The 19,312-nt window shown below is 45.8% G+C and overlaps 1 protein-coding gene across 1 annotated transcript in view; it reads right to left on the bottom strand.

Annotated features, from left to right (window-relative positions):
- The window catches only part of LOC144935533 (ADAMTS-like protein 1), a 143,251-nt gene extending 125,202 nt beyond the window's left edge, over positions 1-18,049 (bottom strand). Inside the window, exons 1-2 of the mRNA XM_078862286.1 lie at positions 17,874-18,049; positions 13,628-13,752 (exon numbers count right to left, since the gene is read on the bottom strand). Of these exons, the coding sequence (XP_078718412.1) occupies positions 13,628-13,711 (84 nt within the window). The 5' untranslated portion in view covers positions 13,712-13,752; positions 17,874-18,049. The remainder of the gene's footprint in view (positions 1-13,627; positions 13,753-17,873) is intronic.
- Positions 18,050-19,312: the final 1,263 nt, after the last annotated feature.

Raw genomic sequence — 19,312 nt, 5'->3', positions numbered from 1 at the left:
TTGCTATGAGAAATGGGTCTAGTAATTCTACATCATAGACTGAATAATGTAAAAGTAACACATTCTCCCAGCATATATATTGTCAGTGCGTCTGTTTGCTTTCCCAATTGCAGCAATTTCATCTTCTAATTTTGTAAACGTGTGCATTAAATGTCCATTAAACATCAAATCAATGAACATATCCACCAATAAAACCTCCGTATACAGTTATTCCACGACACAAAAATGAATCTGATAAAGCACCCAGGGGCACCAACAAAATCGCAAGAACAGGGCTCCCTCCGCCAAAAGCCGCTGAGCAACGCACGCCTGGTAAAAGTCCTGGAACTTCGTCAAATAAAAAATTAGGCGCGCTTCCCAGCTGTACATAATACCCCAGGTTTAATAATGTATGGTTCATAAAGCAACTGGCCTTTTCACATTAACTTTTTGTCTTACTACTGGCACGACATCTGGCCAGGGGAGTTTGGTTGAGTCCCTCCATCCTGTAACCTCCCACCTCCCACTGTCCCACTGCCCTCCCACCCTCATCACAGAAGCCAAGAATGTTTGGCATGAGGATTAGACAAAATGGGGCCTCAATGCACTTCACTCCACACATGATTTACTTTAGGATTCCCTTTCTTTTCGCTATTGTGTTGCTTCTCTAACGCACCTGTGCGCAAGCCCAAGCCAATGCTGTATGATCAATGACAGCTCTTTTCTAAGCACATGTACAGGCTGCTCGGCGTATATTAGGATCGCATGCTTGGTAAAACAGCAGTCATCTGTAGGCATGTGGGAAAGCGGGGAAAGAAAAAAAGTGAGGACGCAAAAAATATTCTCATCAAGTTTCCATTTTAACAGCGGTATTGAAAATGTTTAAATATACCCTGGTGGGATGCACATGGGGGATTTGGCAGTAATATAGTCTTACATTAGATTTATTTTGGTAAAACTAATATATAGATTTTAAGTGGCTGGATGGTTAACATTCTCACGATTTAGGTAGATTGTGAAAAAAAAACAAGTAGACCGGTCCAGTCGTCTAGGCATGTGGCATTTTCTGTGGAGTTCGTCGTTCAGTATTTTCTGTGTGGTATTACGAACGCACATGTAATGCTAAGGATGCTTTGACATCATCCACGACAGTGAGGTCTTTGTTTTCTAATATTGGAGCACAAAAGTCAGATATGAAAAGTGAAAATGAATCACTTTTTATTGAGATTATTAAATACCTTAATGGGCTCTCTACTAGTAAATAAAGCTCCCTTCATTTAACATATTTGTTATATACCATTACACATTGTAATTATTATTATGGCATAAACATCATTAATGTTCTTGAAAAAAACATTTCCAACTATCCTGATTCATGGAAACTACCATGTTATTCATTATGAACCAGTGCAACAGTTGAATAAGAAGACGTGCGGCAAATACAACTACATTATTTAAATATTATCTGAGCATCTTGAAATATTTGGCATTGGGTTTTTTTGCATAAATCTTAAGTGGTGTTAAGCCAAACACAGGAATGATAACTCATCCAAGTGACCCTTTTTTCATGCGCACACATTAGCAATTTGTAAATAAAAGACATTTTATTGGATGCGATCATACGATCAAGTATTTCCACTGGTGATCAGTAAACTATTAAATACAACTTTGGCGCCCGTCAACTGAAAAGGGCAAGTTTCAGTTTGATCTTAATTTAACTTGCCAGCCGGAGAAAACCCGAGCCACAGCACTGGCCGGGTGGGCACAGCAACAGCGGGGTTGCACAGCTTGCAATCGGGAGGTTGTGATCAAATCTCAGCTGGGGGTTGACTCTTCATCCCTCCGGGGGTGGATAAAATGAGTGCCACTTTGTGGGAAAGTCGACAGTGATTGTCCTCTGGGAAGACCGCCCCCCCCACCCACCCCCCTCCCACCACCTCCCCCCCCACTATCGCCATAGCAGTGAGTTATTTCCACTACTGGCGCAGGGCTGTAAGCGGGAGACGAATGCCACCCTACGCTCATTTGAACGGGAAACCGGTGAGATTTATGCAATTTGATTGTTACGGCCGAGCGGCGTGTGGGAATACTGGTGGGCATGCGTCAATCTGGAAAAAGTAAGCTCGCAAATGATATTGACATTAGCCACTCTTTACTAGCCTCGCTAACTTTAAAAAAGCCATGCTAAATTAAAACTGATGTCAGATTCAAACATCTTCTTGGTTATTTCGGTAAAGTCACGTAGAAGGAAAGTAATAAAATAATAAAAATAAAACATAACGCAAGCAGCCGTCCTCACCTGAGGACGGCTGCTTGCGTTGTGGCCGAAACGTCGTGAGAATTATTTTATTATGTTTTATTTTTATTATTTTATTACTTCCCTTCTACGTGACTTTACCGAAAGAACCAAGAAGATGAATCCCTGCAGTCACGAAAGCTTTAAATCAGATTCAAACAGTTGCGGGATGAATGGTAAGCACAACCCATACCAGAGAAACTTGAAAAAGAACCAACGTTTTTTAATGCGCGCGTGTGCGTGCGTGTGTTCCGCAATGCGTAAAATATTCACACGTTTGCCCAACTGAAAGTGCCGGTGATACGGATGAGCATTTAAACGCGAAATACCGACAGGGATAAAAGTAAAAAGCTTGTTTGCGATCTGAGATCGGGGCTCGGTGCGAGGGAGGAGAGGAAGGTGAGAGAGGTGGGTGTGCAGGTGGGGGGCTGTCAGCGACTCGGTCACCGCACGAACTGGATTTTCTGTCACGCGACGAGCGGACAGTCCCGGTGGGGAGACGTTGGGGGGTGGGGGGGGTCACGGGCAAGCGAGCGAGTGACCCCACGGCTTGATAGATGTGCGATAAGCATCCGGTGACTACAGCGTCTCTCAGCATGCTCACACTCGCCTTTCCGCCCTCTCGAACGGTGTTTGCGGTTGCCTGCTACTAACGGCTGGCACGCAATTTTCTCCTTTTGCGTCGCTCACATCGATAACAAACACAACATTCGCAACGAGAAGTAGCTTTTACGCCGGATAAATGCAAGCAATGCTTTGTGTAAAGCGTACGACTGTGATTACATTAAAATGCATTGGGTATTTTCAGGTTATGCACAAATCATAACCGAAGCTTGCATATCTGTGAAGCGTGTTGTTGTTGTTTATGACTATGAATGCTACAATTGCAGCTGAGCTACTTAGCCAACCAAAATATACGAATAATGTTGAGCAGCTTTGTTAAATAAGATTGGAATGAGTAATAATGCTCAGCATGAAATTTTCCTTCTGTTTCTGTGCTATGAATATTAAAAGTGAGGCTTGACAGACAATTAAATGAGCACATCAGCAATCACACTTAATCTTTCTTTCGGTCCGTTTAAGAATCACAAAATGCTCATCACCGTGACAATGAATCGATGGATGACGGAGACAAGTTGATTGATGGATGCATGAACGTCATCGAAGTGGAAATACAAGATTGCAAACTCGACTCGACAAATCGCAAAGGCGCTGCTTTGCAATGGTCAATGTGACGACGCTTTGGTGAGCCTGACTCACTCACCGTGCGCTCACCTAACGAGCACAAGTTTTGCAAAAAAGGAAACTTCTTAAGCAAAATGTTCACCATGAAAACGCCAAAACGAGAATGTTTAAACAGCTGTAATGCTTTGCCTCTGGCCTGCTCATTGAAGCTACTGCATTGAAAATTGCGATACACCACATTTCAAGACTTGCAAGAACATTAAAAAAAATGTTCATTTGCAGCCACGAAGAGAGAGAGACACAGAAAAAAATACCCCAACACGCACACGCGCAGGAGCATGCGCACGCATCGCTTTGTGCGCGCTTGACGCAAACGCTCACTGCAGACACGTGTGTCTGTCACTGCCATCAATATTATCACGGCTGGCGGGTGTTATTTTGTTCTGGGGCAAAGCACGTCTTGCATCGCCTCCGTCGTCCATGTCTGCGCCGATGTCGCCTCCAAGGGAGGGGCAGATATGGGTCCCAAAGTCTGCGCGTAAGAGTTATTTTCGCAGGTTTTTTTTTGTCGTGATAACAAACCTTAACCAGCCTTCAGACGAATGACTTTCTTTTTACATTAACGTGCTACTACAGGGCGATCCATTTACAGACACCCCAGATATAGATTGTATTTTTTGTTGACCCTCTTGCATTCACCTCAACAGGTGATTGAATCTTGTGAAAGTGATAGCTCTACGTCTTACAGAGGAGGATGGTCAAATATTGCATAGGTGTGTTGAGATTGGTGGGAGACGTAAAGACGCTAAACAATAATGTTGTTTGCTCTATACTTTAATTTATTTCTATTATTTTCGTTGGCTATCTGTCAATGGATCAACCTGTCTACATGTGATATTATATTCTGATCCAATTAAGGTGTCGAATTCATCTGTGACGTCTCATGGAGATGCTACAAATGAATATTATCACTTTGTTGAAAATCAACAGTTGTTGCACTAAGGATAACATGGACCTGTCAGAGTAATGTGGAATGTCCACTCCTGAACAAGTGGAGATGATTCCCCGAGCTTAACTTTAACATGAGCAGGAAAATATGAATGTTTGTTGATGACGAAGTTCCAGGATTTGGTTATTCACTCGGTTCTAATGTGGAGTTTTGTTTGTAGCATTTCAAAGTGAAGAAGTACAAAACAGCGTATTTGTGCGCATATTCTTGGAAAGCCGACAGCATGTGACACAATGTAAAAGTGCAGTTGCAGGAGTGAGCATCCATCTTGCTCACAGACACAGTTTATAACCCTCCAGCCACATGCTTCCCCCGCCCCCCCAATACTCCCAATTCCCAAAAGGTCAGCTCCACTTTCATGTGCACGCACAACCCTCCTTTACTGGGCGTCCCGCAAATTGTCAGGGGCTGACACTGCCCGGCCATCCTGATGCCTTCCAGATTCCGAGGCCGCATTCACCTGGGACTTATATTGCGCTGCCGTCGATGACCTTATTCGCAACGGGTGCCAGGTTTAATAGGTTTTGTTTTTTTTACCATATTTCCACACTCTCCGTATTTGTGCAGGAAATTAGGTCACTGTTAAGTACAGTGATATCAAACGCTGGGCAGGAGGAGGAGGTTTATTTGGGCTAGAAGATTGTGGCACGAGGCATCTGGAGTCTTCTTTGTTGTTTCCTCCTCGTATGCGTGGGCTGTCTCTGGGTCGGACCATTTTCCCATGAGCTAAATACCACTTGATGCAGTAATTTTAGCGGTGACGGTCCCAACTAAATACCAAGTTAAAAAGAAACTATCTATACATCCCACTGACGGACCCACCTGAAAAAGGTCTTAAACAAGGTCTGGGCATTCTAGATTTGAAGCATTCGTGACTGCAAGGATTCATATTCTTAGTTTTTTTTCGGTAAAGTCACGTAGGTAAAAAAATGAAAATTAATAAAAGTAAAATAAAAAATAAAATAAAAATCACGACGTTTCGGAAGCAACACAAGCTTCCGGAAACTTTACCGAAAAAACCTAAGAATAAGGTGTGGGCAGTGATAATATTCCTGTTTTTACTGATAAACAAACGTTTAAAAAAAATCTAGCTTGGTAAGTTGAACTGTTAGGCAATCTCCACATGTCTGGCTCAAGTTGACAGAATCTATACTTTCCCTCAGACGCATAGCCCCCCCCCCTCTCAAATTTTAAATACACAAACACAAAATTGCTTCTGCAATACATTTCATACATCCCATGGGCCGATATATAACCCTTGAGCTACACCCATTTCAAACCTTTTAAAACAGTCTGCCTCAGCAGCAGACCATGCGCTTTCCCACCTGATGACGGACGCTTGTGTTGCGCCCGAAACGTCGTGATTGATTTTATTTTCTACCCACGTGACTTTACCGAAAGAACCAAAGAGTATGGATTCCTGCAGTCACGAAAGCTTCAAATCAAGATTGATACATAAATATATAAATAAAAATGTACAACCCAATAAACTTAAACGCTAAGTAATCTGATCATCGCATTTTGAAAGCGATTACATCATCTGAACGATTACATGCAAAAAACTTTCCCGAATCTGATGCTTAATGTATTTTAAAACTCCCATGCAGCGCACGAAACTAAAAGTGCTGCCCACTCAGTTACTTACATTGATACTCTTACGTTTTTTTCGGTAAAGTCACGTAGGTAAAAAATACAATTAATAAAAGTAAAATAAAAATCACGACGTTTCGGAGGCAACACAAGCTTCCGTCTTCAGGTGGAACCGTCACAGCACGATTGCTGCTGTATCACTTACTTTATACAGCTATCGTGCTGTGATGGTTCCACTTGAAGACGGAAGCTTGTGTTGCCTCCGAAACGTCGTGATTTTTATTTTACTTTTATTAATTTTAATTTCATTTTTTACCTACGTGACTTTACCGAAAAAACCTAACAGTATGAATTGTTGCAGTCACGAAAGCTTCAAATCTGAATTACTTCCATTGACGTCCACTGATGGGCATTGATACAAATGTGAAAATTGCCACTCCCGTGGGAGATGTCAATATCTCCCATTGGACAGTCGCTGCTGACTTCCCACGTGGTGTAACTCAGTTGGTTAACCCCGAGAGATGTAATGGCACGAGTTGAGCCAAAACCAGCACTTTAGCCACAATGCTACAGCATGATTCTATGCAAAAAAAAATCACACGTGTGAATGTGCATACAATGAGTACATATTCAAGTAGTACGTACAAAAAAATTCGATTTAAAGCTTTCGTGACTGCAGGGATTCATCTTCTTGGTTATTTCGGTAAAGTCACGTAGAAGGGAAGTAATAAAATAATAAAAATACAACATAAGGGGACGGCTGCTTGCGTTGTGGCCGAAACGTCGTGAGAATTATTTTATTATGTTTTATTTTTATTAATTTATTACTTCCCTTCTACGTGACTTTACCGAAAGAACCAAGAAGATAGTACGTACATTATCAATAAATATATACAACTCGGTTGACTAAATGAGTATATCCACAGGCGATATAAATGTTATTCTGTAATATTACATTCCTGTATATTTGACTCCAAAGTGGATTATCCATCGAGTTGTGCAGGCGGTACAAATGTGCTGGGGCCCGAGGGCTGGAAGGGTCCTGGGCTATGAGAGGAGGGAAGGGGGAGCGCAAAGAGAGGGCGCTATTTCAGTCTTTTGTATCAGGGGCACATGCCAACCACGCACCATGCTATCTATGCCGATGCTTGGCTCAAACGTAGTTTTGGATTTCCCACTAGCACTCTCGTTAATGGAAAACTCCATGCACATTTGAATGCCAAGCTAATGTAAGGTCAGTCAGTGTGCGAGCCTTGAAATGAGACCCGGAAAGCTTCATTTTCAAATCACTTGATGAAGGAAACTCGTAACACTTGCCTATCGCGAGTGTAGGTTAACAATGAATAATTCTTCTCTCGTGAGCTCGCTACGCTATTTTTAAGTTGATAACAAAAGTTAAAACAGTGGCTATATTAGTTACACGTGAGCCAGTTTGTAAGTTACCTAAGCCTTTAACACTTAATGTATAATTATGAAGATTGCACTTTGTGGAAATAAAATCTACCACTTTAAAAACCATTAACACACAGCACGCATAGCACACTCAACTGAAATATGCTTTATCTCAAGCCTACTCTTTGCCACCAATTGGGTTTTTTTTCCAACAAAAAAAACTTTCAGCAGTGAGCACACGTATAAAACACACCGGTTTGTTCACATCTGTAAAAAAAGCCTGTATCTATTTCACGTATATCATTTGTAACTCTATCAACCATTTTTTGTTGTTAAAAAAGAGGGGCCGTTTGTTCAATTACCAGTGGCAGCTTGAGGAGGCAATTAGCCTTTCCTTTACAAATTGCACATCTAATCATGCAGCAACGCAGCAGTATTACAATGTGTTGACATTTCTGCAGGCTAGAAATGCCCCAAGATTGCAAGGAACTTCATTTCCTGAAACCCCCGTTTTAAAAAAATGTGGCAAAAACCGCGGCTGTTTATACTTCACGGTGTCTCTGTGAATTATCGATGTCTGTGACTCTGGATAAATGCACAAGATCATGCAGTCCAACATTTAAAAGCAATACATCAGATCTACGTCCAAGTTTTATGGCCGTGCATAACCGCGGTGATACGAAAAGAAACTCCCTTCTGAGGAAGTAAACAACTGTAAAATATGGCTTTCACACATTTTATTTTGCTCCACCCGAAAATACTTAGACCATGAAATAGTTTGAGCCCACAACGCCCACTGTATACTAACAAAAGATTATATAAAACTAAAGAATGCTATGTTTTCTTTAAATAAGGATTTCCCTGAAATACTATTATAAAGGAAGTGTTTTATTTGTAGTTGTTTTTCTAACCTCCAAAATATTTCCTGTTGGATTTGTCTCACTTTATGAAATACCGATTAGCAGAACTGCATGAACACTGTTACACAAAACTATAAAGTCCTGCTAACCCATTCAGGATGCATGTGTAACTGGGTCTTTCGAATGCACTGTATTCGGTTAAAGTGCCATGCAATATTTTATTGCCATGTCATGTCAAACACTGGATGCTTGATATGCAGGCCAAAACATACCGTTTTAAAATCCAGATGTTGTGATATGCATACTCCATCTGCTGAGCATTTTGGCCTAATTTTAAACATTCCCAACTTGAAGTAAAAATACCAGTAACTCTTTTGTCAATTATTCGGTCGAATGTATTAATATTATACGTAGCTTAACACTTTCTCACGTAAAAGTAAACTAGTATGCTCAGTGTGGTGGTCGTGACCTGGAAACTATATTATTAGCGCAGTGGGAATCTGGCCTCACGCGATCAGCCGGGCTCTGTCGGTCACCTGCACGGGCCGTCCAGGAGCAATGTTTTATTGTGAAACAGTGAATCTATGGCTAACACTTTTAAAATGTGTATTTTCCCCCCCTTGATTTTAGTCCAACTATCTTATCGGTGTCTTGCCATGAGATGTATGTATGGTGAACTTATTTCGCACCGTACATAGCCAGCAGTTCCAAAGAAATGAGTTTTCAATCGAGAATTAAAAGTGCATAGCTCCAGTGGCTTCCTAATATTGGAAGGAAGAGCGTTCCAGACGACCGCCGAAGCGAATCTGAAAGCACGCGATGTGGTGACCGTTTTTGTTCGATGGCCAGCCAAAGTTTCTGCAAGGATGACCGGAGTTTAGTGATGGTTTATGCTCCTTAACGAGATGAAGAATCCATTCGGAACTCTCCGCGATGTGGTGACCGTGTTTGTTCGATGGCCAGCCAAAGTTTCTGCAAGGATGACCGGAGTTCAGTGATGGTTTATGCTCCTTAACGAGATTAAGAATCAATTCGGAACTCTCCGTGCTCTACATCATCCCTTGTTAGGGACATCTCACAGAATGACTTCTGAGAGCACTTCAATTGACTTCTTATTCACACGAGCAGGCAGAACGTTCCCACCTGCCCTGCTGCAATGTTCACTGCAGAGCCAACTGATATTTTTTAATGGGATTTAGCCAATTTAGGTGTGAATGCAGATTTAATATTTTACTGCAATCATCGGTTACTTGGCTGAGATCATCAACGCACGACACTTAACCCTGTCCCGTTACGAGACGTCTGCAAGTTGCAGGGTGGTTCCCGTTCACCGCTGAATCGCGGACGCAGTAATCATGCATCTTATTTAGAGAAGCATAGCGTCATTGTTTTAAAGATATTGCACTCACCGCAGACAACTGTAGTGACACGACCGCATTCTGTGATAGCTGGCGCCAAACTGTGCCACACGCCCCCTCGCATGGCTTTGCAAGAGCCTTGGTACCGATGAAGATATTTTATTTTAGTTTTTCTTCCAGTTCGGAAGAAGAAAGAAAAACTGATAACGTACACATACGTCATCGGAATGGGAAAGGGTTAAGAACCCTGTTTAATCATGGGCAGCTGCTGAGATTCAAACTCCGCTGTGCCAGCTTAACGCTCTGACCTCAGCCACCTTTGGCCATCTCAGCTTTAGCTATCTCTCATTCCTGCAGCACCATGAGCTGCACTCGCAGAGATTTGGGTATACGTGTGTGAACAATGGCAGTGCACACAGAGTGAAAGAGTTTATCGACACGAAAGCCCTGCACGACACCAAAAAGGCAATTCCATGAAATGTGTATCTGAGTTCACTTCTGCGCTTTAAATAACACGACGACGCATGCAGATCGCTCAAGGTGGCCAAAGTTGGTGGCACCGACAACGTCAAAGGGTGACGCCAATCGAAAAAAGATGAACGAGATGGCGATGACACTCAACAAGGAATTGACGTGGCGATCAGAACGAGCGGTAAAACAGCATAATCATGCACCACCCTCAACCAACAAAAATGTTCCGCCGGTTAAAAGCGCAGCAGTTTTGCCGGCCTCGCGTGAGTTTGCAATTGTCGCCAACGTCTCTCGGGCTCCCTTAGCAAGCCGAGCAGACTTGGGCAGCAACTATCAAGTGCGCTGTCACTCCCCACCACCCCTGCCCACACGAGTGAGTACGAACAGCACGCGCACGTGACAGCTGCTCCCAGCGGAATCAAATCGGAACCGCACACCGCCCGTTGCACAAAAACCAGACGCGGGCACAAGGAAGGAAAAATGATTTTTTTTTTCTCAAACTCAGGTACGCACACGGCTTTAGCTCTCTGAAAACGCGAGAGCGTGTCAGGGAATCAAAGGCGGGGCGTGTTTGTTGAAGGTAATAACGTCGGTATTGTTCTTTGCCTCATTGTAAAAATACATTGCCATGTACATCTTGGAAGGAAAGCAATTAAATTGCGGCATTTCCTAGAAAAAACATTCGTGGCAGAATTCCTGGATGTATACCTTCCTCTGCGGCCATTGTTTCAGAGGTTTTGAGAACCGGGTCGTTATTTTGGATGTGGAAAACGGCTTCTGAAGTGTGGAAATTCTACATGTCAAATTCAAATAACGCACGCACACGTGTCCGTGTTGCATACACATTAATCGGCTATCTGCATGAAGAAGACGTGTCAGCGGAAAAGCTGAAATGTTCCATGAACGAATGTTAAAACGTCTATTTAAAAAAATGATAGCAATCAAGCCGCTGAAAAGCTACGAGCTTGTGCTCAGTGCACAACTGCCCTGTAGATTGCGCGTATAATTCTTTGCAGCACTTAAATCAGTCGTGGAATTCATAGATTTTGGCATCTCGGGCACTGAATGCAATGTTGCCTGCTGTACCGATTACGTGCATTCCATGTCTGTTTGTTCTAATTATAATTTTCCCTGTAGGGTAACATTTCCACCCCCCCCCCAACCCCTGGAAATTGTCGCAATCATGGATAAGGCAATCATGACTGATGGTTTCAGTTTGGGAGGGTTCGGGGATGGGGAAGAATGGAGTACATCATTTTGTTCTACCCCACCCACCCCCAGTATTATGGGTTAAAAGGATTTAGCAACAACAACAACAACAAAACAATGCGCAGAAATTTGAATCGAGCGAATCTGACAAGTGTTCTTGTCCTGTGTCACCGTCACCATGAAACATATCGTGCGTGACATTTCACGATTGGACACCGGGGTTAAGGGGCAACATGGAAGTGTATGAAGATGATGTGAAAAATACCCCCCCTCCCCCCCAAAAAATATATACAATTCCATCAACACATCCATGCAGCAAATTATCCCTCCCCTCCCCAAGTCTCCACTCAAATTAAGGAAGCCAGACTCTTGCCAACGTGAGTTCATGATCCAGGATGGCTGAGATAATCCAATTCAAATAAGAAAACACTCCAAGTAAAAAAATATGAAGAAGAAATTACTGCTTAAATAAATACGCCTAATCACCTACATTTATTCACTGCTGTGATGCACAGTTGGTATGCTGATGCCAAGATCTAGAAATACTAAAAAAGAAATTCAGTGTTTTGTAAAGCAATATAATTTCTTCATGTCCTGTGCAAAGAGGAGGGGGTGGAGGGTTACAATGGAAAGTACAGTGTGGAAAAATAAAAACTTAAGAAAAAAATATGTAGCCATAAATTGTAAAGCCAACTGTGTATGGCATGAGCCAAAGTGTAGCAATATATCTTGGCAAAGATCTTGTGACAAGAGCAGTAGGTTGTGAAGGTGTCTGTGTGTGTGTCGTGCATGTGGAGCAATATTAGTACACTTCATAGTTGCACCGCCATCAGAATTGTCCTTATCTAAATAAAGAAAGTCGTACCATCAGCGGTATCATTTATTTAACCAGGAGGTGAAGTATACATGTCGATTCCTTCCAGCATATGTGTTTATAGATGGTCAGTTGTGAAGATTTTAAACATAGCACTCGGGGAGTTTGAAAGCGGTTGTTTTCTGGAAACCAACAGCAACGCACGGCAAATTGTGCAAATTTTGTGAGGAGACATTCTATGCGGAGAGAGAGAGAGAGAAAAAAAAACGAAGAGGGAACATTAATCACGCTTGCCTGCTTACCGTGACACGGAACGAGACGGGGTACGCTGCACTGTGGCAAACCAACGGGAGTCTGACCCAGCGTGACAGAAAGTTGCGACGAAAAAAACCCACAAGAAGCACAATTGCATTTTGCCAACGGGAGGAATGTCCCTTGGCAACGTAACAAAAGCGCACCTAACACGAGGCAGAGAGAGAGAGAGGAGTTTCGAGAAGCGCTCTCTCCTCTCTCCTCTCGATGTCTGGCGTCGTTCAGATTTACAATGCCACGTGCGTGAATCGGGTGACTGGGTGCACGCGGTGGGGCTGGGTGGCTGGGGGTGGGGGGGGTTTGGGGGGCGCATTGCACAAGTTTTGGACTTCTCTCGATGGAAACCAAAAAAACAAAATCTACGCACCTTCATTATTACCACTGCCATTGTAACTTCACGTGCACGGAAGGCAAATGCATCAGGCGAGGGACCTTCTTCACAACGAGAAGCCCACCGCCTGCCTCTCTTCAGATCAGGCCAATGCTTTAAACGTCAGCCGACTTAAACGATGTTTATCTGTTATAAGGCAGTGCTCATGAAAAAGGTGGTTGGAATTTGTTCCAGCATGTGTGCTTCATACCGCTGTCAAGGCAGTGCTTAATTTTAACGTTTCACACAATGCATTTGCTGTTTGGCAGCCTCCACTGTCGTTGCATATTACAATTTCAAAAAGACACCCCAATGCACTCCTGAACGGACTTCTAAATTAATCCACGCGGACTGAGCGAGCACGTGTCTCCAGCCGGAGTCACGTGTCTCCCAGCCGGAGTCACGTGTCTTCTAGCCGGAGTCACGTGTCTCCAGCCAGAGAAGGTGCGCCTTTTGGCGTCATCTGGTCCAACACCATGTGAGACTAGGCTCTAAGGAAAGCTGTCTCGGGTGTGGACCAATCAACTTCAAGGACAGTGCATATATTATCAGAGTTATGTTTTTGTTTGCCTTACGACTGCAGGTATTGTGGTCAATGCAAACATGACTCCTTGTAAAAAAAGGTGTCAGTTTTGTTGCCAGCTAGAAGGTTAAAAAACCAATTATCAAGGTGGCGGTGGTTGTTGTGGGTGGATGGGTGGATGGGGTCCACGGCGGGGGGAGGGAAAAAGCTTGCGGGCGGTGAGAGTGGGGGGAGGTGGGGGGGAGTCGGCGAGAATCACCTTCAGCGGAGCCAGGCAGAGGAGCGCCAGCCAGGGGAGGCAGCGGAGCTGCGGGGCCGATGTCGTCCGCACAGGGGCAGCCATTCCAGTCCCGAGCACGTGCTCGCTGGTGCACCTCGCTCGCCCTGCGGATTTGCACGACCACCGATCATTCATTAGCAGCGCCTCGTTTGCGGCAAGCACCCGGGGGACAGGGGAGGCTGCGCGCCACGAGGGGGAGTGGAGGGGGTGGTTCTGCAACGCTCGCAACGGGAGAGAGATAACAACAGCAACAACAACAACAACAAAACCTCACCGACGCTAGACGCAGGCGGTTATCTCTGGGTCAGCTAGCTGGTAGTTTCAATAATTATGGCAAGCAGAGTCGTGCACGCGTGTGTATATATATAATTGATTGATTCAATCACCGGGTATCAGCACTCTTCTTCAGGTGAGTCCTGGATGGGAAGATTGGCCGATCGTTCGATAGGCGTCTTATGCACGTAGGAGAAAAATCCGTGCACCCAAAGAAACCCAATGCGACATGTTCGGAGGTAACCCAACGAATCTGCATTGAGAGATCAGCCGCCTACCTGCTGTACTGCCATCTACTGGGCACTTTATGAGCCCTGCACACGAGTGTCTGACGCACGTGCAGATCCCTGATTGATCCACCGACCCCCACCTCCAGAGTGCTGGGGTATGCCCAAAGCCTGTTGACTGGATGACATGCATGGCTGGAGCGTGTGTAGCAGGACCTGAGGCTGAACATCCAAACGACTGAAGCACGCGAAAATGTGAACAGTACCTCGTCTTCTGTCAGTCTATCCTGGATGAAGGCATCACCACGCAAAGTCAGTGGTGGGGGGGGGGGATGGGGGGCCGGATGACCATGCTTCACCACGTTGGTTAGTGAGGGTCTGGTGAATGGATGGGCTCCAGGAGAGACTTAGATATCACTCACCACGGGTATTATCCGCGGCCAGGAATTTTACTGAGGCGGCCAAAGTTTGTGGCGCACAGTGCAACAATTAAATAAGTACACCACTCCTCCCCTAAACCTACTTTCACCATGATGCAGTCTTGATCGGTCCACTGTGGAGATGAGGGAACGAAATCAGCTCTTGTACAGGAGCAAGATGGACCGTTGTAACCAACTTTACACAGACTTCATGATTGCAGTCAGTACCATATATAGGAACAACTCCATGAAGACACAATTGGCACATCCCTTGTGTGATGCGGTTGCATCATAAGTGCTCTACCAGTAACGGATGCACTCACTGCATACAACCGTGTACCTGACCCTGCAAATAACAAAAAACACAGCCTCTTAGAGCGAACTTGTGTTTCCTCAATTCACATTAACCCCAGGTGACACGGGCAAGGCTACACGGGGCGAGCTAGTTGACTACTCCCCATAGAAGCGATGTCCTCTCGCGGGCCATTAAATGTGCCCTCATGACCCCCTCCCCTCCCCCCGGCATGTCTCTGGGATTAGTGTTGACGAATGAAGACGCGCGAAACTGGTGGTGGCAGTCAAAACGCAGTCCTCACTCTGCCATCCCTCCTGCCAGCGAAGCGAGGCTGATTGCTCTCCGGACGTCCCCGTCGCATTGGCAACACGTGACATTAGCAGGCCTTGACAATTCGTACGTAAACAGCCTTTTAAACTGACTGTGCCCAAGCGCACATCGCCCGGATTGTGCCCCATCTCGTCAGATGTCTTCAAGCTCAGCAGGCGCTGTGCCGCGATCGTGCTCGAATTTGGCGATTACTTTGCACGGGACGCAGGTGCAGTGTGGGGGTGGTAGTGCGAAGTGCAGCAAACACACATCGTTCTGCAACCCCCCCCCCCATCGCCACCAAATCGAAACCACACTGACCAGCGTGGTGAAGTATGGCCAGATGTCTCGACATGGTTAGCAATGCAGTGGATTGACACACACGGGCTGTGCATGCAACACGCACAAGCAACTTTGCGGCATGGGTGGGCTTTAGACAACACTAAGTTACGTGCAAAGTTGCGTACAAACAAAAGTTGCGTTCAACTTTGCACGTACAACTAAGTATGGGTAACGTGTGAATCAATGTTCCGTACTTCAACCGGGGTAGGCTGCACTCTTACACTGACAAATAATTTCTTTAGAACTGATTTTTCCCCCGTGTGTTTTCGAGTTTGCTGTCCTTCCACCGCGCACCTCCGATTGGTGAAACACATCGATAAAGCGTGTCACCGTTGAAATATTGTAAAACTGGACATGTTTCAAATGCGCTTCGTGAAGTTTTGACAGCGAACAAGAATGGCTAATATCGGATATCCAAGGATCACGATAGTGCGTTACACATGACACAACACGTATCATTGCACCGTCCACGCTTCAGCACGGCATCACTTGCATCACGGTACCACTCCCGATATCACGCCCCCGCCGATGCAAGTTACACAGGGCGTGCAGTTTGCGTTGGCGCTCTCTCGCAGCAGCGCAACGCCTTTCTCTCGCCCTCTCTGAAGGCTGCCGCAGATTTCTCGAGCGCCTCGAGGGGACCACATCTCACAGGCGGGCGCACGGCACATGACAGCCGAGACACGGGGGCAATGCGGACTTGCAGCGGAGCTCTCCGAGTGTCAATTCTCGTGGAGGAGCCACTCCGAAACACAGCAGCGGCAGCAGCGGCAGCCACACCGCACATCTGCAAGCGCTTGGGGTGCACGGGGCGTGGGAGTTGGAGAGTTGGGGGGGGGGGAGTTGCCAAACCCACGGCGCTCTAATGAGCTCTGTAATTACAGGGACGCGTTAATAGCGGCGCATCTCTCGCGAACTGGCAGGGTGGCGGCTTGCAGAGAGATGAGTGCGCGCGCCGATTTTACGGACGGGTCGTGAATTGAAGCCACCCCCGATTTAAACGGAGGGAGGATTGGTCCCGAGGTTTGATTGATTGAAAAGAGGAATTTCTTGATCACAACTATCGGGTTTGTCGATAACGGCCCCACGCAGCGCAAGTAACGCTGCGTCACTCCGTGGTGATTGTTTTGTATGGAGTTACTCAGCCCTCGTCACGTGATCAAAGCCGCCGACTGAGACGAGTACTTTCCAACACTGGCCTGGATCATGCAGATGTTTTCTTCTTGAGTTTATACAGGAGAGAGTAACAAAAAACGAGGACTTTGTAGCTCCCCAGGACAGTCACGTTGACGTCGTCTCAAAGAGCTTAACCGGTCCTGGTCTGCCCCCCTTAAATCCGCAACTGACCAACGTGATGAAGTATGGTCAAACAACCTCCGACGACCGACACAGCATGGGGAAAATGTATTCGCTCAGCTGTGAATTAACGAGCGCTTGTAAACTGTTGTTAAAATGATAATGTAATAGCCCTAACTCTTGGGGAAAAAAAGAATCCGACACACGGGTAATTCTGCTGCTGCTGCTGCGTGTGTGTCTCTCTGCTCATAAGCTGGCGCATGCCATTTCATAGGCGCTCGCTCAAAACTCAAAACACATGGACACGCACAAGCCTTAAAGTTCTAACCCCCACGTAATTGAGTGAAGTATATATTGAATGGCTTTTTTCCGCGGTGCGCTTGCTGCTTGCGCTCTTGGTTAACCTTACGGTAAACGGCACTTTTTTTTAAAGGGGGGGGGAGGGGTGGAATAGGCGTGCATGTCATACAGGATAAGCCCTCCGGAGTTCACTTATCACGATACGAACGGCAGCGATTGTTGCCACCGTGTAGCCGTGCAGGCGGACACGCTATTTGCGACGCGCAGCCGCGGCACAGTAGAACCTTTGTATTTTGCCTTGGCATTTACGAACATATCTTTATTGACTCTAGCCTTTTATAACTAAACGTTTTCAGACGCTCGGAGCGCGTTCGCGTTGCCGCTGCCGTTAGCGACAATAATTGGCAGCGCTTTGGTTAAGTCTACTGCTGGATGGGAGGTCTGCCCCGCTCCGTTATTGGTGCTGGGCTGTTTCTTTTGACCATACTTCACCACGTTGGTCACTGCAGGTTGGGCGGGGCGATGCAGGGGGGGGGGGCCCAGAATATAGTTGAAAGGACCTACCACTGATGCTATCCGTGAACGGGTGAGTGCAAGTGTGCCAACCAGCGTGCCATCGCTCTGCATGCTCGTCAAATCTTAAAGCAAACATTTGTCTTTGACTAAGATAGCAAAACCAAGCTGAGGATCATTGACTTCAGTTTCAATAATAATAATCATCATCATCATATCAATTCATTATATGAGATAAAAGTTTTACTCACCGATAACCCAGACAGCGCAGGCAGTAATCAAACTGTCACTCAAGCGCTGGATAAGAGGAGACCTCTTCGGTGCGGCGGTACAAACAGCATCCAGCCTCCAGGCAAAGTGATGAGATGATCGGGCAAGGTAACAGCAGCCTCGGTACCCAACCACGATAGCAGCAACAACAAACCTCCCCCCCTCCCTCACCCCCCCCCCACACACGACGCACACGCACGCTGCGAGCACAGCAAGAGGGCGCGCTCCGCGTGTGCGCGCGTGCGTGTCTGTGTGCACGCGGCACGGTTGAGCGTGTGTCTATAGACTGGACACAGAACTCACACACACACAGGCGCACGTGTGTGAGTGTGTGTGAGTGTGCGCGCGCGCGCTGCCGGCTTCTAAACCACAAAGCAGCAGCGGCGCTGCGTGCGCGCGTGTGCCGAGTTCCACCCTCGCGCGGCACGCAACGAACTCTCATCAGCCGGAAAGGAAAGTGAAATATATATATGTGTGTGTGTAGGGGAGGGGACATTGGGGGGGGTGGTGGGATGGGGGGTTCCTGGTGTTGGGTAGCGAACCGGGGAGGAAGGCGGGGGTGTAATGCTCCCCCCCCCACTCCTCCATTCCACCCCATCCTCTTTCTCTCTTTAACATTGTCTCTCATTTGTGTTTATATTTGAACGTTTGGGTGTTTTTTCCTCTCTTTTTCTCGTGCAGCTAAACTACCTCTCTGCTTGTTTTTCTGTTGTTGCTCTCTCCTCTTACTTTTCAACAACCCGGTGGGTTTTGTCCTTCACGAATAAAGCTGTCGGATTTAGTTTTTTTTGCGACTACGACTCACGTAATTCCCTGTGTGTGCTAAACGACTTAGGAATTGGCAAAGCGATCTAAATGTGCATGGGGTCTCGGGAGAAAGAGAAAAAATCATTGTCACTCAGCGATCACGGTGGAGGCTTTGCCCCTCGAACCTTGTAACGGATCGGTTCGCTACCCATCCTTCGTCCAAAGGCCCAACTCAGGTAAAAGAACATTCATTCATAAATTGTTCATGTATTCCACGGTATCTGTTCCCCGTTCTACTTTAATAAATCCGGTAGCAGCCGGGTAGAATTACATTGTAAACAGAGATCAAATGAATAACGCCCAACACCCAAAACGTCAGCCCACTACATAACGTGTTTTGCCTTCACAAAGATGACAATGCTGAGGTTTGCACTGTATACATTTCCATCCGTTCGCAAGCTGCTCATTGCACACTTAGCCTGATGTTTTGGAGTACAGCAAGCGGCGTCATTGTTAACGCTCTTGACCATGCCTGTTTTTTTTATTATTTCTACATTTTATATCTGACACACTACCAAACCGATTATAATCTGCGACCTCTTTTTCGTATTTATATATTCACCCCTCCTCCCTGTCAAAGGCTTCGATTGCGGGCAGGGGACCAGCAGCAGCA

The sequence above is a fragment of the Lampetra fluviatilis genome, chromosome 13, assembly GCF_964198595.1.
Source record: "Lampetra fluviatilis chromosome 13, kcLamFluv1.1, whole genome shotgun sequence".
Taxonomy (NCBI): Eukaryota; Metazoa; Chordata; class Hyperoartia; order Petromyzontiformes; family Petromyzontidae; genus Lampetra; species Lampetra fluviatilis.
The sequence above is the reverse complement of the archived record's forward strand: the minus strand, read 5'-3'. Positions and strand labels throughout refer to the sequence as shown.